This window comes from Ochotona curzoniae, unplaced genomic scaffold, assembly GCF_017591425.1.
Source record: "Ochotona curzoniae isolate NIBS_2020 unplaced genomic scaffold, NIBS_Ocur_1.0 contig_2210, whole genome shotgun sequence".
NCBI lineage: Eukaryota > Metazoa > Chordata > Mammalia > Lagomorpha > Ochotonidae > Ochotona > Ochotona curzoniae.
The window spans coordinates 880,722-904,527 of record NW_024465369.1 but is presented as its reverse complement, the minus strand read 5'-3'; the positions used below and the strand labels follow the sequence as shown (position 1 = coordinate 904,527).

Here is a 23,806-nt window from a genome sequence, read left to right as displayed (position 1 = left end):
TAGAGTTGTTGACGTTGTAGAGTTAACCATAGGATTTCATTTCTTTACCTTCAAATTATTACCACCTTGGGCCCTGTGCAATGACTCAATTGGCCAATCCACCTCCTTCAAGTGCTAGGATTTCATATACTCTTCCACATCCCAGCGGGTTTCCTGCTTGTGGTCTAGGGAAATAGTACAGGAACACCCAAAGCCTTAGGAACCTGCACCCATGTGGGAGGCCTGGGAGAAACTCTTGGCTCCTGGGTTCGGATTGGCTAAGATCTAGCCATTGCTGCTACATGGAGAGTCAACTAGTAGATAGAAGATCTTTCTCTCTGACTCTTCTCTTTCTGTAAAATCTGGCTTAATAATAATAATAGTAATAAATGACCTACTCAAAAGAAAAGTATTTGAAGGGATAAAAGGTAGTTTGGTCCTTGAGAATAAAGACAAGCCTTCAGTAGAATTACTTCTCGTACTTTTCTATAGCAAGGAACTTGAGCTTTTTAGACTGCCATTTTATCCACTGTGTAATAGAATAAGTTTACTGAGATGCTTTATGGAATAGACATGAAGATAATGTAAGACAGTCACACTTTTTAAGGCCTGGGATAGTGGAAGCACTAAGTATGTTGCTGCTAACATTTCAGTTAAGTATGAGGAGTCTGTCAGATTGCTCCAAATCAGATGGTAATTTATAGGTCATTTTGGTAAAGAGACAGAGAGGACAGAAGGAGCTGCCAGTCAAGGACAGCAGAAGGAAGGAAAATTGCAGGAGAAAGCGATCAGAAGCAAACTTGCCTTGCCTTGAACCCTGAGGCCTGGCTTCTGAAGGACTCTCTTTCCCATCATACTCTTTGAGACATGACTAAAAATTTGTTTAAAAGATGAGGGAGAAGATCCTTCAAAATCTTGCCATGAATCCTATGATTATTTCTTGAACTTCTACCAAAAGCAGGATGAAACCACACAAGACTTAGCCGTATACCTTAGTTTGTCTTGCCTATCACAAAATGCGCCCCACACTGAACTGCAGTGTCTTTTTCAGAGGTCCCTGGTTGTCTTTGAAACATGAAGGCAATCTAAACTAACAAAATATCAAGAAAGGAAGCTGACTAGTTGAAAATGCAGCTTATCATATATGTAAAGATATAGTGAAATCAGTGTTAAGATGTTAGCACCTTGGAGTATACAAAATGTACGTTGACATTTGGTATTGAAAAATCAGTGTGCTTGTGTCTTTTGGTTATGTTTTATAGTGAAATTTGACAGCAGTTTTCTGGGTCAGAGCCTGTATTGTGTGCTATGAGCATCCTGCCTGTCACTTCCCAGCTGTGTGGCTTTATGCATTGCCGCATGATGCAGCACATGATAGTTTCTTAGTAAATGTTACAAGCTAACTAATTACACTGTAGTTGTTTATGAAGTCAGCAGCTGTTCATTAGGCGTCTCTCACACACCAAGCAGTATCGTAGACATTGGCCCTATTAGAGAAGGTAACACGTGGTGAGTACAGTTCTGCCGCAGTCTGGAACGTTACTAAGGAAGCAGCTTGATGGACATGAAGTCCTAAGCTGTGGAGGTTGGTCCTCGTGCTTAGACTGTGGGGAGTGGGATGGCATAAATACTAAATACTTTCTCCAGCTGTCTCAGAATACACCCCTTAAGCAAGTCCTGGTGAAATGGGCAGTGTGGCCTGGCCTTGTGTTATTTATGTTAGGGCAAGCACATTAGTTAACCATGACAGGAGCACATAGTTCCAATGTGTTGTGCATTTTAACATTTCTGAAAGCACTGCCCTTAAAGGAGAAGCAGGCCACTGCACATAGAGATTTTATTGGAAAGAAGCAGAGGCATATTCTATGCCTAAAAGGTCAAGGGGTGAATCGAGGTATCAGCAGTAAAAAATATATAATGATAAAAAGTAAAAAAAAAAAAAAAATCTGCACTGGGTCTGGAAGCAAGAGAGGCCCAGAAATGCAGAAATAAAATAAATTAAAGTAAAAAGGGTTCCCAGAGTTAAAAATAGAAAGGGAGGAAAGGTATTCTGTTCTTTGGTTCAAATATTTTCAGTGGCAGAATGCTTGTTAAAAGCTTTATTTCTAAAATCTTAAGAAAAACATTTTCTCTACATCTGTGTAAATGTGTATATAGAAATGGTAGAGTTCTGCATGTATGTAGAGTTAATGAAACGTGAATTGCCCACATATTTGAAAAAATATTCCAGAAAGTTCCGAAAACCACGTTCGAATTTGCTGTGTGCTAGGTACTGTGATGAATCCATTGTGAATGAAGTACTATGAGATATTATGAGTAACTTTCAGATGATTTCATGTATACAGGAGGATGTGTATAGGTTAGCCACACTACAGCAAAGAAGGAGTGACCAGTATTACATGCCTGTGTTAGTGGAAATGACCCCTGGATGTTGTGTCTACAGGTTCTTTTTTGTTTTATTTTTTGAAAAACTTTATTTGCTACACTTAAGCCTCTCTTTTAAAAATTTGCTTCTAATACTTACGTTAAGAAACTTTTTCAGTACAAGTTGCCCAGGTATTACCTATCATCAGGTCCTTAGATCCTTTATGTATTGTTCTTTTAGTTGTTACTTCAAACAATCTGTTACACATTCATATATTAATTACACAGTTCTTGGGCATTAGAGAGTACCCCACTATTAAAATTCTACTTAGAAGTCTGAGAGATGATACAGGTTCAGGTTTTTTAGTCACTGCGAGTATAGTGTTGAGGGGAAGCATCAGATTAGAGAGAGTTGCTGAGGTTAATCTGCTAGTAGAAAATGTGGAAGCAGAGCACAAAGCTACTTCCTTTGGAACAAATGTGAATAAATCACAATATTATAGTAGATGCAAAGGGAGATTCTGTTGTGATGAAGTTGATGCTAATTTGCTTTTCATCTTAAAAAAAAAAAATAAGGAGCTGATGGTGGAGTCAGATAAGGGAAGATGAGAGCAAAGGTCCAGAACAGATAGAGAGGATGCAACCAAAAACATCAGAGGTATCTACGTCTTTGCAGTTTCTAGCAGCACTGTATAGCACATACATAAATATTTCGTAAATATTAAAATGTTTCTTAGACGTCTGAACATCCTCAATTCCCCAGGGTTCATGGTGTCCAATCATGGACAAGTGAATTTTTTGTGTTAAGTGATCATTACTTCTTCTGTCCAAATTGAAAATCTGGAAATGAGTACCTCTGAAAACTGCCAGACCATGTGCGTACGGATTCCACCGTCTGTATTGATGCCCTTCCCGCCTGCAGGAGCCACACTGATTAACTCTGCGTGATAACAGTCGCTCCTCATTGCAGGCTGTGGTTACCATCTGTGTTCATCCATAAGATTGTTCATACTTGACTTACTAAACTTTGTTAATCAATTTCTTGCCTGTAGCAAAATTACAATGCCATTTTACAGTCCTTATTATAGCCTAGCAAGAAATAGATAATGAAGTCCCAGGGGCCCAGTTGTTGTACCAGGTTCCTGCAAAAGGGGTCCTTTGCTTCTTCCTGGTGTGGGGGAAGACTTTGCTCTTCATGATTAAATCTGCTCTTATTGCAGCACAGTCCTTAACGTGAGGGAGCCAAGGATAACTAGAAGCAAGAAAATTTAATACCTAATATTTGACTTTTAATATGTTGGTAGCACAGGCACTATTGTATTTTCAATGCAACCTCCCAGTAAAATGCTACAGATGAAAAGAAAGCAGGAATGCCCAGTTTCTCATGTCTGTGTGGAGAGAGGGAAAAAGAACTTCTGATCCTTGTCATGTGGATTATAAGGCAGAAGGGCTGTAGGACAGAGAACAGTTAACATTGGGAATGAAGAGGTCCCCAAAAATGTTTTTGGAAAGTAGAATTAGAAGATGACTTTGTTGCACAACACTTTTGAGATTCATGTATCAGAAAGTTTCGCTCAAATTAGTCTTTCAATTCCATTTCTCCACTGTCGTTTAAAGCTACCCCTTTGATGATATGACTTTTTTAAAAAGTATTTCGATCAACACAATATAATGGCAATTTTCCGTAATTTTTTTTATTTTAGGATAATAGAATTGTGTATCTTTCTGCCCTGCTTTTAAACATCAATGAACATGTCTTTTTCAAAAAGTCAGCTTCTCTGTATGGATTCTATGTCCTTTTCCCTCAAGTAGCTCTTTCTGTTTTTTTAACCATTGTCAATTTAAGAATAAATCGGTGCTATTTCAGCCTAAAGTCACTGTGTTCCCAACATTTATTTCATTGGGCAAGAATGTGCAATAAAACTGCTGTGTAAAAGCTCAGAGTCCACAATAAGAAATGCTTGGAGAAAATCGACTTTTATTTAATGTTGATCTTGTGGCTGGGGCATTTTGCTATTATTGGTCCTAATTTTATCATTTTAGTTCTTTTATAACAATAGATATTCAGATGCGGCTATTCTTTAATTTTTCCTAGTGTTCTGAGATCAAGAAGGAGATATTTAATAAAGAATAGAAGAAATCCAGTTGGGGATGCAACTAATGAACTGTAACCAAGCTCTTTTTTTTTTTTCTTAATCCAAATTCCTTCTATCTTTCTAACCTCTAATAATCAATATTCTGTGTTCAGATTAAGGCTTTTTTTGTTTGGTATTTTTTTAGGCTCCTGCGTAGATTAAGAAGAGAATCCTATGGGCCAGAGTTACCAATAAAATGGAATAGAGACTTAGTTTGGATTTTGGAAGTGGTACAATATTTGACTAGGCAGAAAGAAGCATGGAATAATCTTGTTGTCCCTGTAGTAATTGACAAAAATATTCTATTCAAATACTAGATGATTGTAACGAAAACAGAAGTATCAAAACCTACTTGATGGCATCTCTGCACAAAGCTAATTATTTTGATGGTTGTTCTTTTTTGTATTTTAATACAATATAGAGTCAAGTTTTAAAATCTGATTTCTGTTTTTACTAGTTTTCATTTTTACCTATGAAATCTTGACAAGTTTAGCCATTTCAGAGTTTCTAAGAATCAATATGCCAATTATTGCTAAATCGAAGTCCTGATATTTTAAATAATGAACATTGGGTGAAAGATAGTGAAATTTGGAAAGGGCTTGGCAACACCACCTGGAAGCAACCTCTTGATTTTTTCTTGCTGACAAAACTTTGAAGGTTCTAAAAGTTTTTGCAAGTACAGGCTTCTTTTCCATGTTTACAGATAACTTTCTATAAAATAATTTACATCGAGAAACATGCCTATTGTCTATCATAATGAAGGCTTGTTAGTTGGTTCTTCAAAGCAAAACAGACTTTAAAGGAGCTTGTTTGAAGATTCCATGATCAGAGTGAGCACACTGTGGATAATTCAGAGAGCACAAATTTTGTAGGCTAGAACTCTGTTTAGCACAAATGAAAGAAAGGTGGCAATCAGTGTCTCGATGGAAGGTGAGAGAAGAGCCTCAACAGGGATGGCTAAGTTGTCTCTACCAAAGGGAAAAAAGGAGCATCTGTTGGAGAATGCTCTATCTGTGTTCCTCACTGGGAGGTGTATCTGTGAAGTCAGAGCAGCTGAGTACTATCATTAAGTGTGGTTCCATACATGCCTTTTATCTCAGCAATGAAGATTTGGAAGACATTATATGATCTCCAGTGTCTTCCTCTCTTTCCCTGGCTGAGTACTCCAAACGTTAAATTTACCAGTTCCCCAAGCAGTTACTCAGGCTACATGACTTCCTGCCAGTGGACCTTCAATGGAAATCACTACTGCCTTTGGTTTCTCTTTGTGCAAACACCAGGAAGGCTTCATGAGGCTAAAGCAAGTGAAATACTTGGATTACTCCATGGATATAAACATTCTGTTCGCTAACCTAAAGTTAATTTTGGAGCAAAATCGTTGCTGCTGTAACTACACAAGACAGTAAGCATGAGCTGGACTGTCTAGGGAAACCACCATTCATGAGCGAAAGCAGAGTGCTTAGCTGATCAGAGCTGCAGTGGCTCCGACTTTGTGTCAGTGAGGAATTCAGTTGTTTGTTTCAGTCACTGTTGTGTTACCGTTGTTTCTCACTATAGAACAACGTGTTTCATTCAGATCTAATGTATGTTTTCCTCAAAGACAATTATTATCCAAAGCACCAAGAGAAGTCTGGAAGTTTTACAAAAAACGAAAGTGAAGGGCTTCATAATATGCTAACTTGTTGCACTGATCTTTCCAGAAAATCTATTTCAGACCCTTATATAACTGGCAGTGTTCTATAGTTCAAAGGCCCTTGACTTTCAAGAGAAGCATATTAAACAGTACAAGAAAATCATGCATTGAATTCTATTGCACTTCACATTTTATCTTTTATACTCAAAACATCCTTGTAAAGGAATAGCATGATATTCCTATTTTGAAATTGGGTCTCACAAACACATGTAAGTAGTTTTAAGTTTTGTAACTGTAATAATATCTCCACTCAGATCCTCCTGTGCCTTTTACAGAGTATAGGAGACTGAGATTATGTTGACTGCATTGTGGCCACTGGAGTTTGACGCTGGCAGAGGACTTGATAGCACAGCTTTTCTTGATTTGGTATAATTTACACTATACATTCCCTTAACAGCAGTTACCCTGAACTATCATGGAGCAAATATCAGAAAGCAAATAGGAATTCAATAACAGGCCCTATGAAGAATGTTCCATGGGCATCCCTCAAGCTGTAGAAACAGGCCAGTTCTATGGGTTCTTATAGCAATTTATTGCTATTATTTTGCTTTCTGGTCAAGAAAATCTCAACAGGTTGTACAGTGTAACAGAACAGAGCACAGTTTGATATCTTCTAGGGGTTTGTAACCCTCTGGTGAGATACTAGTTACAGCTGTCAGGAAATATCTAACTATGTGACATATATATGGAACCTTGCTTTAAGCATTTAGCATCCTTATAATGCCAGATTCAAACTGACAAAACCATGGTGCACAGAAGAGAGAACATATTGATTATTCAGATGATATTTTATTCCTTATTCAAGGTAAAGTGCTAGTTTTTAAGAAAGAGAGAAAATAAGGCTTCTAGTTGCCACATTAGTTTTATTAAGAACAGAAAAGCCTCTAATTTAATGTGCTGCTTTGAGATATATTAAATTATTCCTATCAACAGTGGCCAATAAAGAAAGATATGGATGACTAATAATAAATTCAGCTGTGTGTTATCATACTTCCTGCAACTTTTCAATACTGTGCTATAAAAGCCTAACCCTCAAAAATACATTTATATTAACAGTAGTCAGCTTGACAATTCAAAGCCTTTTCCAAGCAATACCAGGCTCAGAATATTTGTGCTTGAGACTATTCAAAACAACAAAAGAAATAACACAGAAGCAAAGTTTATTTGTGAAATTTCATTTTGAAGATTGCTATGAGAACGTATTGCCTTAGGAAGTTGAGATGTGAAGCATATGAATTCATGTGAGTGGACATGGGAATCGATATTAACTTTGGCATTGATAAAATTAATGATGTCAATACCACATGTATTAGAAAGCTAGATCCATTAAGGAAATACTCAATTTTGTAGATTTCCTGTAGATTCCTGGGAGGTACTGCCCACTCTGGTTTTGAATTGTTCACCAGGACAGTGAAAGCCAGTGAGGTACACTTCTTTTTGATGCTTACTGGCAGATGTGGAGCATTCTCTCCTTCTTCAGGACCAATGGGGACTCTATGAGCAGATGAATCCAGAGTTGCAATCTTGTATTCTGCTCCAGCTGAGCAAAAACACTTGAGCTTTGCGTGTTAACATTCATGGTAGCCCCTTCCATTCCTTGTAGAAAATAGAGTTGCTCCTCCGAATGTGTATCTCTGCTTGTCTACTCTCTCCCAATCAGCCTGTCTTTGTACTGTGGGCACCCTATGTGGGATAGCACGGTCCTGCCTCAGAGAAAATTTATGTCACTTTCTGCTCACACATAGGTGGCCCTGGAGTGAATATGATGTAGTAATTCAAATTGGACCAGCACCTTTCGATCTGTTTATGAATGGTGTCGCATCCTCATGGGTGAATTAGAGCACTGTGGTTGCAGGGCAGCAGTATTATTCTTGTAAAATTTGTGCTGAATTAAAAATATATATCATCTAAGAGAGAAATAAGAAACTCTAACCCTCCAACATATATTCAGAGTGTGTTTCAGTCTAGGTGCAGTTTTCCGTTATCCTCGCTGTAGATTTACGGTTCCTAAGTATTGCAACCTGGATAAGCAGAAAACATGAAAAATCATAGCTGACTTGGGACTTGTTCCTGCTTCTATGCTGAGCTGTACTAGCTTCCAAGGAAGCAAGTTGGTTCCTGTGGGCAAAACGCAATTCTAAACCAGCAGTTTCCATGTGAATGGTCCCTTGTTGGAGCTGAAAATTAGTCAGCTTTTTTTTTTTTTTCGCTCCCAGATTTGAGAAAATCTTCACAGTATAATTAACAACAGGCATCAGATGAGTTGTTGAGGAAGGCAGAGGAAGGAAAATGAGAAAAATAAGACACATAAACTAGGACAACAGAGGCAATATAAGACATATTCTTCATAAAAGTAGCCCTGGGGTTATCTCTGTTCCAGAAGTGGTCTGTTATGACAGAGATACATTAGTCTGTCAGAGGTCTGAGTGATTAAATGTGTCCAGATTAAGGATTAAATCTAGAATGCTCTTCTCAAGTACTGTTTGGCATAAACAGTGTATTAGTTGAAAGGTGGCCATTCAATACAATGAAAAGAAAATGACTTACCTTGGTTTGTCTTACTAATGACCAGGAACCTGTATCAGGTCTCGTGGTATAGTAGCTAGCCCCTCCAGTCTTGCTGACATTTCTCACTAACCACTACTTCTTTCTGATTAGCTGTACATAGGTCTGTGGGGAGTGAAAAAGTAAATTTAAGAGGTATTCACTTTAAAAAAAGAAGATTAAATATCTTCTCAGTAATAACAGAGCTGTGCCTACTTACTAAGGATAATAAAGTCAAATTCAAGGTAGAGTTTCTAACTTTAAGAAACAGAGCTCATTAACGAGGTGCTGTCATGCTAAGAAAGAATAAAGCTATAGGTCTTCAGAAAGAAACAAAACAAAACACTCTGGGGGAAGAAGAAATCAGACTTGGCTACCTGTTCTGTGTCACTTGGGTGCAATTGAAAGTATCCTGTGGACAGCACCTAATTTCACATGGAAACATGTCACCTCCTTCATGGTCTTCATGTGATGAAAACTGTGCTAAAAACATATCAGGTGTTACAACGTATCACTGCAGAAATTTGGAGCTCAAACAATTTTGAACTTATTTGGAGAAAAGATTGTCTAATGAATGTACAATATTCGCAGATAACAAGAACAAGCTGATTAGATATCAGCACATGGTTTGACAGAAAATGTTGGTTGTACTAAAGCCATGATAGTCCAAACGTTTAATTGAAGCCTGATGAGATGTGATAGAAAAGATAACAAGTTTTTGAATTCAAGCATTGATGAACTAACCACAATATTACTTGATTTAGAATCATGAATGGGTTCCTTATTCATATCAAAACCCAATGTAAGAAATTAATTTTCATTTAAGAAGTAAATGTATTTGGGGGCTGGCATTGTGATACGGCAGGCTGGACCTCTGCCTGTGAACTAGCCCCCCTTTAGTGCAAGTTAGAGACCTGGCTATTCCATTTCCAGTCCTGCTCCCTGTTAGTACAAGTTTGTACAAATTCACATATGTATTTCATTTATTTAGTTTTGAAATTCATTCATTTTTAAAAAGGATTTGTTTGTTTAATTTTATTTATTTGAAAGGCAAAGTTATTATTGGTGGGACAGGGGAGGAATCTTCCATCCACAACAGCCAGGGCTGTACCAGGAGCTGTGAAGTCAGCAGAAAAAGGCCCAATTCCTTGGGTTCCTGCACCCACATGGGAGACCCCGAGGGAGCTCCTGGTACAGCCCTGGCTGTTGTGGATGGAAGATTTCCTACCCTGTCCCACCAATCATAACTTTGCCTTTCAAATAAATAAAATTAAACAAATAAATCCTTTTAAAAATGAATGAATTTAAAAAATAAATAAATGAGGAAATACATATGTGAATTTGTACAAATTAAAGTGGATATAATAAAATACAGTCTGAGGCTTGCAAGAATTAAATCAGACAGAGGCTACTATAATCCAGTGATATTCTATCTTGTCTTTCTGAATATGGCAAGTTTTCTCTAGTTATCTTTAAAAAGAAATAACAAAAAACTCCTTTCTGAAAAATAGGATTAATCAATAAGATAAGGCTTTGGGGTTTGTTGCTTAAATGAGGATAAAGGCCAACATCTTGCTGGTCCAGGTCATGTAGTTCTCCTAGGAGATAAAGAAAATGCTGCATTTCCCCAGCACCCACAGACTGATCCAAAAGATTGGAATTGGAAAGGAGCCAGATATGCTAGCTGCAGAGTTGTGAGATGGCATCTCTTTTCCAGTACTGCAGATAGAAGGAGAGATAAGGAGAAATAGAATAGTGGGCCTGGAACTTGACACAAGATTCTGGAAAAGGAGCAGTTCTTTCTGCCCCCTCACTCCATGAGCTGACTCATGGCCACATCCTCCTAAAGGTCTGGGAAACAAATGTCAAGAGGAGATCCTAAGTTTCGCCAAACTTCTCTCAGGTTCCATTTGGTTTAGAGGTAGATTAATGTTCTAGGGAGCCTCTGTGGCACTACAGTGGCAGGACCAGGAGATCCCAAATATCAGTGTCTGGAGATGGACTGCCAAGTTAGGATGTCCAACAGAGTGACTGATCAAGATCCAGGCACTTACTGTAGCAAGTGGAGTGGAAGGTGATGACCACAGTGCCATGACCATGCTGAACAATAAGACTGCCAGCCATTCCAACCTCAGAACTTCAGATGCAGGGCCAGCAATGTATGTGTGAGGAAGCAACTTCCCTACAGATGTGCTAGAAACTATTCTCAAGTCCCCTCCTCTACAACTACTGTGGCCCAACCAACAAGACTTGCACATACCAAGGAACCATCCATGGGAGAGATGCAGAATATTCCTCTTCTATTGAGCAATTAGATGTATTTATCCAAAAATATTCATGTTGTACTGGAGTGAATTTTGTCAGTTGTCCATAACAGTTCTTAAACATACAGAAAATTTGAAGCACTGCTGCAAAGAACATCATGTACACTTTGATGGTTTTCTACAATTTCCATGTACTATACCTGCTTTGCTGCCTGTCTAGCCATTTATCCCTTCTTTTCCCTGCCAATCAGTCTTCTCTTTGATGTATTGCAGCATCATTTTCAGACATTCCTACACTCCAATGCTTGAGCATCTGTATCACTTACTGGAACTTCGTATTTGCAGTAGTTTTTCCTAGACAGTAAGATCACCTACAATGAAATACATGTATCTTAAATGTAACACTGCAATTTTTTTTTCTTTAAATACACACAATTGTGCACTCCAAATTCCCCTATAGATGCAAAACATTGCCTTTCCCAGAAAGCTCCTTAGTGATTCTTGGCATTTTCTAACTCTACCTAAAATAATTACTGTTCTTAAATTTTCCAGTGTAGATTAGCATTGACTACTCTAGAATTTTACGAAGGCAATCATATAATGTTTCATCTACTGTCCTGCTTTTTAGTTTCCTCCGTGTTGTTGCATGCATCTTTTTCATTTGATTTCTGAGTAATACAGCTGGCTCGCCATTCCACACTCTCCAAATCCACAGCTTCAACCAATTGCAGATTGTACTGAATGTGCACAGACTTTCTCTTGTCATTATCCACTAAACAGCATAGAAGAACAATTCATGTTGTGTTTGGTATTATAAATAATCTAGAGATGATTTAAATTACACACAAGGATGTGGGTGGGTGATGTGTAATTATTATGCCATTCTTTTGACACTTGAGCACATAAAGATTTAGAGTTGGGATTTAACTAACATTTGGGACAAAACTTAATGCTAGTAGGCATGTAATGTTTGACAAAAAGCTAGTTTGTGCTTCCACATAAAAGACATGGATCCTGAAAAGCCAAGTCATATTGTGGTTTAGTTTTCTTAAACCTGCTACTAAATAGACATCCAGTGACAGAGAGCTAATATTTTATTTTAACTCCCCACCCCCCCACCGGCCTTTCTAGCCATTCTCATGATGCCTGTTGGCTATAGATGCTCAACACCATGTTCAGTATGAATCGGGTCCTGCCATAATGCTTAGGGAGGAGATTTAGGGTTATGGAAAGATTGCAGTGTCTCTAACCTTCCAGCCTTCGTCTACTTTAACCTCATACCCTTTCTTCTTGTCACTCTTCTGTCCTTATGGGGCCATTCTATAAAGTGACAACCTTTTCCCAAGTGAGAAGGGAACCAAATGCAGTGAAACATGGGTAAAAGCAATTTGCAGGTCACGTCAGCTCCTGACAAACTTCACAATATGCATGAATAGAAGAGTATGTACCATGTACCCAAGCAGCAGTGGACAGAATTTTGTCTCATGGCAACTCTCCTAAGTGAAGAAGTATTGAGTAGGTTCATTGGTAATTCCATCATTGTGTTATTTGACTAATTATGTAATCATACATATTAAATACTGAAAGTTTTGAGAGACCAAAAACAAAACAACACAAAAAACCTCACATTTGCTATTGTGCTTCCCAGTCCCCCACCCTCCTGTCCCTCAGTACCTGGGACTGTACCAAAGCAATAGCCGATACTTAGAAACTCAATCTAGATCTCTCCTGTGGTTAACAGGAACCTAATCATTGTTGCTATCACCACTTCTTTGCATGATCTGCATTAGCAGAAAGCTGACATTAGGAAATGGGAATTGAACCCAGGTCCTCTCATGTGAAATGTGAGCATCTTAAACTACTCTCACTAAACAGCAACCATAAATGTTTCTTGAAAACAGAAAGTGTCACTCAGTTCACTCAGTTTAGATTTCAGTTAGAAGAGCCTTATCGGTTGTCAGTTTATGCCGCGAGGCGTGTCTTTGTTTTGCATTGATTTTGTTTTATTTCTGCCACAAATGAAATGATGCTCCGCTGAATGTCTGTTGATAGTGAAAAAGAACATTTCAGTCTAAGATTCTGATCAGTTTTGGAGTTTAGTAGCAGAGAATTAGTTTTTGGAGAAAGAGATGTGGAAACTCCCCCTCGCTCTGCTTTGCCCATTTCTGTTAGAATAAACAGCTCCTCAGTGCCTTGGAGTCATGTTTTCTTTCTAAAATCTTACTTATTTATTTATTTATAGGAAATGAACACATATCACATATTTTATGATACAGATTTTGAAATGTGGTGACACATGCCTTCCACCCTTCCTCCCTTCTGAGCACAAAAGCTTCCTACTCCTTCCTTTTAATTTTTTCAATAACATACTTTCAGTTCACTTCACAATCATGGACCTAATGTTCCATTAGGTAAAAGGATTCACCAACAAACAAGTAGAAAAAAAAAACAAAACAAAAAACAAAAAACTATTCCTCAAGGGTGTAGACAAGGGCTGCAAACAATAATCCAATCATGTCTCCTGCAACAAAATGGACACAGAAGGAAACCGTTAAGCTCAGTGAAAAAAAAAAAAAAACAATCCCCAGAAGACAAATATTGTACCTTTTTTCTGCTTTTCGACAACAAATGTACTGGATGTAAAAGAATGTAATTTATAGGAGGCAAATTAGCATCTTGGAGTCGTGTTTTCTAACACTGCTATATTGCTGAGTTAATTTGAGGTCCTCAGTGCCCAAGTCATGTTCTCCATAAAGGAAATTGCTGGTATTGTGAGTCCCTTATTAATCAAATACTTTATTTCCACAAAGGGTTGAGGAAACCACTGCCATTTCATGGTTCGTTCCAGAAGAATCTTCCTTTGGTGTGTAAAGACACCCTTTCTGAAAGAGGTTGGATGCCAACTCAATGGCAAGAATCCTGTTAAGCTGCAGTTGTGGCAAAGGTGTGCCCTTTGAAAAAAGGGAGAGAAGGAGAGAAGTTATTTGCTATATGTCTCACTAAATCTGTGGTTTTAAATAATTACTATTATCCTATATTAGGATTCACTCTCCTATTTCTCTAATTTTAAGTTATTGCCCTTCTTCAGTGAAAGCTTCCTCTGAGGAAACAATGTCAGAGTTTATTGATTTAATAATGTATACATACAAAGTGCTGTTTTTAATAGAATCTTACAATTACATCAGTGTTACCTCAGGCATACTGTTTGTGTATGTGTTTAGTGCATTTGCTCTGGCTTTCTAGGGAGTTAACTTTTTATTGATACTTCAGTGTTGTACATTGGAACTTAATCATGCTAGAGGCCATTTCCCCCCCTGTATATGTGGCTTTGACAGCCTCTTAATTGGTACATGGGGAAGGAAAGAGTTTAGTCTGAGGTGGTAGTAAGAAACAGCTAGAAGATTCTGATTAAGAAAGGTCAATATTTAAGGAGAAATTCCACTGTTCAGTCATTTAAAAAAACAAATATAAAACCAGAATTCTACCCCAGTCTGATTGAGAGGGAGGCATTGGCTTACTTTTAGTCCTGTTTTTGAGACAGATGGTAAAGCTGGAATGTGTGTACTGATTTCTAATGCAAACTTTGGCACATCAGTGAAATGAAGCAGAATGGCATTGGGCATGAGATAGTAATGAATGAAGTTTTAGTCTTCATTTCCAGGAAAAAAGTGAAATTGGTCAAATGGGAGCTTTAAAAAATCGTGTCATCAGGGAATTAAGTATTGGAAAGTGAGCATTTTCCTCTGAGTAAAAAAAAAAATTTCTCTGTGATCAGGAAGATATGACAACTTGTATTTTTTGTCTTTTTACCAAGGGTTAGTAAGGTTCCATGTGAGTCTGTCCCAAGCTTTAAGTTTAAAAATAAAATGAAATCAGTTTGAGTGAATTGGAGAGTCGGGTTAGAAAAGTGTTCACATTATTATTGTGGGTTTTGGTCTGCTTGAGATAGTTTTAATAATTTCCTGTCCACCCACATTTTTTCTTTAAGTAGAACACTAAGAAAAATGGATGAAAGGTGAATCGATGTTTTTCCTTTTGATCCAGTAACCTGAGCGTAGGACTTTTAATCATACATGTCAGTGGTATATGTACTAAGCCAGGATTGTGTTTAAGCATTAAAAAAACCCTGCGATTTTATTTTCTGATCTATGCTAGATGTTTACTTATGAACATAATAGGAGATGAAATTAGACTTCTGGCCCCTGTATTAAGCTGTTTAAAAAGGTGGACAAGAGTTATCCATCATTTAACTATGGAAATCCATTCTGAGAAATATTTTTAGCAATGTTTTGTCATTGGGTAAAAGTCACAGGTTGTATTGATGTACAGTACAGTCAGTGGGCTAAAATAATGTCGGACAGTCTAAAGTTGTAGAGTAGATATGAAATATGCAGTCTGTCATCGACAGCAATACTTTCATGTGGTATATGACTAGGATACCTACTAAGAAAATGAGAAGATCATACCCTTGCTTGCTATGGATAGGCTGAGGGAGCTGGGCAAAGTCTGTGGATCATTATGGTTTTTCCTTTTTTTTGTTTATGTTAGATTTGACAGGCTTCATGGGAGAATCTGCCATCTGAGATTATTTATATGAAATGAATTAAAGTGTTAGAAACTGGCTCAGATCACTCATTATTTCAGAGTTTGACTTTAATATTCAAAATTATGTACCTTTTTCCACCAAATTCTACCAGATCTTGAGCTCTCCCCAAATGCAAAACAATATTGTCTTTGGCTCAGCATCTGAGAGGTGCTCAACAAAATAACTCTTAATTAGGAGATGACGCTGGTATTCATTTAAGCCCGCTACTTCGAGTGTTAGTAAGGTCGAGTAGAGAGAGGAAGCTGTGCTTGTGTTTAGAGTCAGTGAGAATGGTTTAACCCTAACTTTCTTTCCAATTAACCATGATCCCTTTTGTAAGTCAACTGACAATTCTGTAACTCAGCTGGCTCATCTACCAAATGGATAGAAATATATTTTAGGCATGCATTTTAGTGACTAATAGATAACTCTTTGATAAGTTAATACCACTAATTAGTTTTCAGTTAATATTAACAAAATAAAATTTGTAAAATTAAAAGAAGTAGCTTCTGCTGTACCAATTAGACACTGAAGAAGTAGCTTGTATAAATGAGTGTTAAACAATAATTATGGTTAGAAAATGTTTATTTTCATCTACTTAAAAAGCAGCAAGAGTAAGAGAGATAAAGAGAGAGAACACATTTAAAGAAGCACTTGGAATTGAAGAGGTATTTGAAGATGGGAGTATTGTGCATAAATGCAGATGTCTAAGGCAGAGGATGAGGAACTAAATGGGAAGAAGAAAGAGAACCCAGAGATATATTCCAAACAAAGTTATAAGAACTTCATGACAGTTTCTTATTGCAAGGATGAAGGAGGGAGAAAGAGATTTCCAGGTCCATACTTGTGAAATGAGTGCTGAAGAATAAATTCTACTAACCAGATCAAACCTGTGTTCGCAAGGAAGCTTCTTTAAGGAATTCTTCACCTTTTTGTTTCTTAGGATGGAAGAAACAGTACGAAATCTATTGCAGAGTCAAGGATCTTCAGAGCAGAAAAAAGAAGAAGCTGTTAACACAGTGGTCTATCAGGTACGTCACGTTTCTTACTCTTGGCTTCATAGTGGCCCATTTACTTTTCTGTTGTTTGTCTAGTTTTGTCCTATCTGACCTAGAAATAAATGGCAAGTGTGACCTAGATCCAAGTGATGGGAGCCATCTAGTCATCTCTGTTTTGGGAATCATGTGCATATTTAACTTTAGCATTTATTTAACTATTACTGTAAACCAGGTCATAGATTGTGGGAGGATGTAAAAAAAAAGGAAATCTGTGGTTAAGCAAAAATACCTGCAATAGCAATGAAGAGCCTTGTGATAGGGCCTATTATAGATGTATCTATGGTATTTATGGGAATAAGGGGAGAGGATGTCTTATCCTATTAGAAGATGGGAGGAATATTTCTAGGGGTGTGACGTTTGAAGTAGGCCCGAGGGGTGGAAAACAAGATCCCCTTCCAGATAGAAAGGGAATATATAAGATCATGCTTTGTTGTAAAACTTTACAGGTAGCTCATGGGGAATAAGATGCCTTGGGTATATAAATCATGACCTGGTGAAATGAAAAAAAAAAAAAAACAATAAGTCTGTAGGCACAGGTACAGATGAAAGAGACCAGGGCTTGTATGCTTTGCTCATTGGTATGGTCTTGCACTTCAACGTTTTTGCAATCTAAAGAAATCCAGAAAAAGTAGGATGAAGTTAACAAGTCTTTTTTGTTTGTTTTTTAAATTCCATGGTCCTTTGATATAAGCAGAATGACTAGGCAAGCATGCAGGACATCTAACCTGTATATGAATCAAAGTAGTCACAGAGATGTAAAGGTTGAGAAAGGGCTATACAAATATGGATTAACTCAGATGCTCTGAGTAGAAAAATTTAGACAGTGAAAAACACTTAGTTGCAGAAATCAAAACCAGACCTCCACTGTATACCTGTAAGTGGAAAGTTTAAAGTGTTACAGAGAGAGAGAGAGAGAGAGAGCCATTGAGATGGATAGAGGTTTGGCATAAGCACTGGAAATTCCTAGGTTATTTCTGGCTGGAGAAGTAAATGGGATTATCAAAGCAAGTGTCAGAACCCACATAGCCAATAAAAAACTAATTCTTATATTAGTTTACTTGATTTTGAGTTCAAGGCTTTGCAGCCTAGCTTGTTATATAAAGTTTGGAGGAGTTTGATCATCAAACTCAAGGCAGTATTTAAAACTCCAAGCATCATTGGCCTAATGAAGGCTGTGCACCAGTTGTGGTCTGTTAGCCTGCTGGCTGAGTTGCCTGTGCCTCGCTCTAGAGTACATGGATCTGAGGCCTGAAGGGGCTTCTGATTTCAGCTTCTGCTGTTGCAGATCCCAGGAGGCAAAAATGATGGTGCAACTAAGTGTGTTCCTGCCATCCATACAGGGGAACAATATGAATTCCTGGCTCCTGACTGAAGCCTAAACTGTTGTGATCATTTGGGGAATGAAACACTTGCACTTCTCAAATAATTAAGTGAGTAGCTTAAAAGAAAAATAAATGGACACTATATCCTAAATAGTTGAAACATACCCAGGAACAAGTTGTGAGATGGGATGGGTCCAACTATTCTTTATCTCCAATTTATACAAGACAAGCAATAATCAACTTATGCTGTAGAAAAGATTAAAGCTAGTTCTGGGGACTGGCACTATTGGCTTATCCTTCGCCTGTATGTGTGTGCATCCATGTGGGTGCCATTTCATCCCCAGCTGCTCCACTTTTCATCGAGTTTCCTGCTTAGGGCCTGAAAAAGTAGTGGAGGATGGTCCAAATTCTTGGCACCTGTACCCATGTCAGGAACCTGAAAGGGGATCCTGGCTTCACATCAGCTTGGCTCCAGCCAGCCATAGTGGCTGTTTGGGGAGTGAACTCAGATGGAAAATCTTTCTATCTGTCTCTCATTTCTGTAAATCTGCCTTTTAGGTAAAAATAAATATTTTTTAAAAGAAAGAGATTAGTTCTTTTGCTGCATTAAGACAGCACGAAAGTCATTAAAATCCATCTCTATGAAAGAAGAGGGATGTTGAACTGATTTGGTGAGTAGTACCCTAAAGGTAGGGTAAGGATTGAACTCCTGCTTGCTCTGAATCTTTCCTGGATATTATATTTGCCTTGGTATAAGTTTGAGGTTTAAGAAAAACTGAGAGTGGAATCTGCACTGAATGAGTCTCTGCAACCTAAGCATCACAGGGGCTGAAGCACAAGCTCTCTGTTGCTCCTCACTGGTGACACCAGGTTCATCTAGAATTAAGTAGCTCAGCATCATTCCTGCTACTTTCCCCATCTCTTCATTCAGGATCTCTTCCATCCAGAGGCTGGCATTCATCTACTCATTCTTTTTCAGTCTCTGTACCAGTTATTACCAAATCTACAGTGCACTAAACATCATCCAAATTGATTTAGTGAGACTGGAAGCTGCTTAGAGAAAAATGGGTACACTTTAAGAGTGTGTTTTAAAATTATTTCCTCTTCACAATCAGTCTATGATTTGTGAGAAATTAGTTTTTTCCTCTATGGAGAAGATAGTTATTAGCCAGAATTAATGCTACAAGGAGGGAGTGTTTCAGTCATTGCTCTAATTGGCCTCAAGTTTCTTCTTCTATGCAAGTTACATGGCCCATGAAGATCACTTACATATTCTGCAGCACTCACTGTTTGTGGTGTGTGGGAGACACAGTTTGGGGCTTTGTTAATTTAAGGAATGAGAACATATGGGCGGGAAAGGTGCTGGATTCCCTTTCTTTTCATCATTCTATTAATATAAATAAGCCAAATAGTAACAAAATGGGTTACATGAAGTAAGATGTATTTCATGATATTATTGGAACTCTTAGTTAATCCTAACCCAAGACTTTGTGTTTCAGGAAAAACTGGGGATATTTTACTGTATCATATGAGGTGTCACTAATTCATCTAACTCAGATTTCCAATTTGCAACGTTTCATTGAAAGCATCAAGAGGCCAGTGTGTAGGTCCCTGGGAAAGCTGAAGGAAGTTTAAGTCCTCTGTCATGGTGGAAATGTTTGCTTTAAAGTTTTATCAGTGCCTTAATATGAACATTGTAGAGCAATAGCTTTCTGTGTCCCAAGACCATCTAATTGCTTGGCCTATGTTAGAAGTGGTCATGTTTCATGCAAGGGCTGTGTTCCTGAAGACCAAAATGAAGTATTAATGTGTAACTTGGCAACATGCTTGGTTTGATTGAATTTGTGGATGCAATCCTGAAGTAATCCTACTATGTTTACCAGCTTTGTCAGTGTATAGTTCTTGGCTGTCTTTTCCATTGTGGGGTGGGATTCTCATGACTTCCGTTATTGTGCTTGAAGTGATGTTAGTTGCATTTTTATGGAGCTATGATTTTCAGTTTGCTTAGTTGAGAGCTCCATCAAAGGTGACTGAACTAAAGTTAACCAGAGCTTTGTGTGGGAGGTACAGTCACTGCCGCCTGACCCCGATAGGCATTACTGTAAGGCTCACAAAATTCGGTACCCGCCCAAGGCTGGTACCTGGATTACAATCCAGGTAATGATCTAGAAAAGATTTCCACCGTGGTCATCCTGACTCCACAGCCAAAACTCTTTTACTAAGGAATTGTAGGGACATCAGAAGGTTGGGCCAAAAGTTACTAAGCAAGTTATTATCCAACTGGAATGCTAAGGCAGGGCCTTTCTACTTCGTATCAAGACTTCTCTCATTTGCTCACATGATAGTTATACATTTACATTCTAACAGGAGCATATTAGCTTCCTGTTGGTTCTGTGATTTAAACCTTACAGTTTAAAACAATATATACTTATTGTGATTATGAAGGTCAGAATTCTGAAAGCGTGTTATTCCAACATCTGGTTCTGTCATCTCATCTTATTTTCTTCTCTTGCTTCCTGTGGTCACATTGAGCCCAAACGTATAATCCAGGATAACTTCCTCTCTTGACAGCTTGATCCAACATAACAATTCATACTGATGGAACATTTCTTGCCTTTTAAGGATTGAAATGTGGATGTGTTGAGCAGGAATGGAAGAGTTGATTGTTCTGTAATAAGTTGACTAGTGCTCCTGGGCCTGACAGTGCATAGGAAACACCAGAGTAAGCATTAGAATTACAGATGTCAATTACAATTAGAATTACAGGCCTTTTCCTGGTGTGCTCACTCTGCACGGTGGGGAGGAGAGGCAGATTTTTATGTAGTTGCACACTCAACATTGTGATTAAGCTAGCATAGGTCTCTGGAACACAAGGGAGTGAGCTATCTGGCCTCCTGTACTGTTCTCCTGGAGTCTCCACCTCCTGCCTGGGACTTGTTTTCAATAGGATTCCCCTGTCTGCTTATCTCTGTTGTCTGCTGAAAGGAACACAAGAGTCACAAGCTTCCCTTGAGTCCCATGGCCTTTCTCAGAATGCTGCTGCTCAACACGGTTGCAGAATCAAGCCTCACTCTCAGGGGCATATTTGGTTGGTGCTTTAAAGGTTTACAAAGCACCTACAGAAAATAGGTCTCAGCTGCTTGAACCCATATCCCCTAAAATAGGTCCTGTAGTATAGTGACAATTGCTAGGTGGTCAAACTAAGAAAGGAATCACAAATTTTCTTGAATGACATACCTAGAATTGAACTGAACAATTATCTCTTTGGATTAGTTTGATGTATAGAGGAAATGGGATACAGCCTAAAATCTCAGGTCTAAGTCACAATCCAGAAATGAATTACAGAGATCAAGGAAAGTGAGATAAAGTAATAAGTCAAGAAAAATTAGCCTCTGTTTTCGTTGTAGTGGAGACATGTTGTGAGTAATAAAGCATTACTCTATGTAGGGAAGGTGATTTGTGTACTTGAGAGGTGATAGCATATATGTGTGTGTATATATATATATTTGTTTCATTTTGAACTATGCCTTCCCCTTTGCCTAAATTGATGTAAGATATACCTTAATCAAATCTGAAAACCAAAGTACAGAGCAAAGTAAGTTAGGTTTGAAACATTTTGTAAATAATTATCAGCAATAGTTACTTCTAGCAGATTTTCTCTTTAATCCAGTATTCCTAGTATGAAACATGAATGTCCCAAACATCTGACATAAAAAATTAATTTTCATGTGCATAAATAAGCCAAGTGCAGATGCTGATAAACTGGAAAGTACCCAGCCCTGGATGAATGTCAGAATCATCTCAAGAACTTTACGTAGAATTAGTTACCTGGGCACCAGCTTAACTCTGCTGAGGCAAAATCATGAGAGTCAGTGGTTTTTGTGCTTTTGCTATTTCCTCCCCTGTTGGGAAGTTTTGATTCCTGTGGTCCACAGATCTGCACTGGCAATCAGTAAGAGATTTGATCACCTATTCATTCAGCCACAACTTTTCCCCTTACTTTGCAAAGGAAAACTGGAGTCCAGAGTCCAGCTCACACTGGAGTACATGCTGTGCCCATCTATATGTACTCTTAGGCATATATTATTTACCTTAGTAAACACTAAATGCTCTAGCAAGAGGAGGGGACTGTTGAATGATTTTTGACTGTCATTCATTAAAGTTATTTGGAAAGTTTATTTCTTCTCCTTTTCTTAAGGTAACCTTTACAAAACATAGTCAACAAATGTGAGTGTGTTGAGGTCAACAGTGAGTGTGTTAATGAGTGGATAACAATCAGGGGGAAAAAAGATTAAAGATTCTATCAGTTTTTGATGGAGTACCCAAGTCTTTGCACAGCAATTTGTAAAATTGTAATGTTCAGTAGGGTTATGAAATTTTTTTATTGAGTGCTTTTTTAACAAATGTCTGTGGCCATAATCTCAGGAAATCTCAAGTGCTTTTGTCCTGCTTTAAGAAATTTGGCCTTTTATCTGAATTGCTATGAACTTTGAACAGCTGCTACAGTCGGAGCATTTTTATTGAACGTTAAAGTATCAGGGGTTACAGCTGCTCCTAGAGCAAACACTTTTCTTTCTTCACCTTTTTCCTTTGTTTTAAGCTCCTTTCTCTGTTCATACACAGTCATACTTTATTTCATTGTGCTTTGTGCAGAGATTTTTTTTGTTGTTATTTATACAGATAGAATATTCTGGCAACTCACCATCGAGCCACTGTTAATGTCATTTTTTCCTAAGCTCATGTGATCATTAGCATTTTTTAGCAATACAGTCTTTTTTTAAAAAAGACTTATTTATTTTATTTTTTTTTAAGATTTTTTTTTTATTGGAAAAGCGGATATACAGAGAGGAGAGACAGAGAGGAAGATCTTCCATCCGATGATTCACTCCCTAAGTGAGCGCAACAGCTGATGCCATGCTGACCTGAAGCCTGGAGCCTCTTCCTGGTCTCCCACGCGGGTGCAGGGTCCCAAAGCCTTGGGCTGTCCTCAACTGCTTTCCCAGGCCACAGGCAGGGAGCTGGAAGGGAAGCGGGGCTGCCGGGATAGAACCGGCATCAATATGGGATCCCGGGCGTGCAAGGCGAGGACCTTAACCACTGCGCCACTGCGCCGGGCCCTTACTTTTTTTTTAAATTGGGAAGTCAGATTTACAGAGAGAACAAGATATAGAAAGCTCTTCCATACACTGATTCACTCCCCAAGTGGCCACAATGACCAGAGCTGAGCCAATCCCAAGCCAGGAGCCAGGAGTCCCCTCTAGGTCTCACATTTGGGTGCAGGGTCTCAAGACCTTAGGCCATGCTTGAGTGCTTTCACAGGCCAAGAGCAGGAAACTGGAAGGGAAGTGAGGAAGCTTGAACACAAACTGACATATGCAAGGCAAGGTCTTTAACCTCTAGACTACAGCAATGGGACCACAATTAAGTCTTTTAAAACTGGGGTGTACATTACTGTTTTTTAAAAATTTTATGTGATAACCTTTAGATAGTTGATTAGGACACAAAGGGTCAAGAGCCACAGAAAAGTGGGTAAGACCGTTGTTTCTACATTGTCATTATTATTTTTCTGTATCTGGGGAGAGGAGGGGGATAAAGGGAGTAGCCCACCCAGTTTCCCACCCATCCCAGGTCTCTGGCATGGGCATGCTCCAAGGATCCTGCTCAAGTGGTTTTGAGTGTTCAATAGTTCTGAATTGCTGCCGCTTTTGCCATTCCAAGCATAATGAAATCACAGGATCCAATGGCTGTCATAGTTCACTGTAGAGTTTCTGTTTGCTTGGTGCCACAAAAGAGGACGGAGGACAGAACAGATCTGTCAACCACCCCAGCCATGTGTTGGCATTGAAAATCTGTACATTTCTT

General features: G+C 38.4%; 1 protein-coding gene across 2 annotated transcripts in view; it reads left to right on the top strand.

Annotated features, from left to right (window-relative positions):
* NCKAP5 (NCK associated protein 5) overlaps window positions 1-23,806 on the top strand; it is a 743,731-nt gene that overhangs the window by 479,852 nt on the left and 240,073 nt on the right. For both annotated transcript variants that reach the window (XM_040971482.1, XM_040971481.1), the window contains exon 5: window positions 16,508-16,595. In XM_040971482.1, the coding sequence (XP_040827416.1) occupies window positions 16,508-16,595 (88 nt within the window). The remainder of the gene's footprint in view (window positions 1-16,507; window positions 16,596-23,806) is intronic.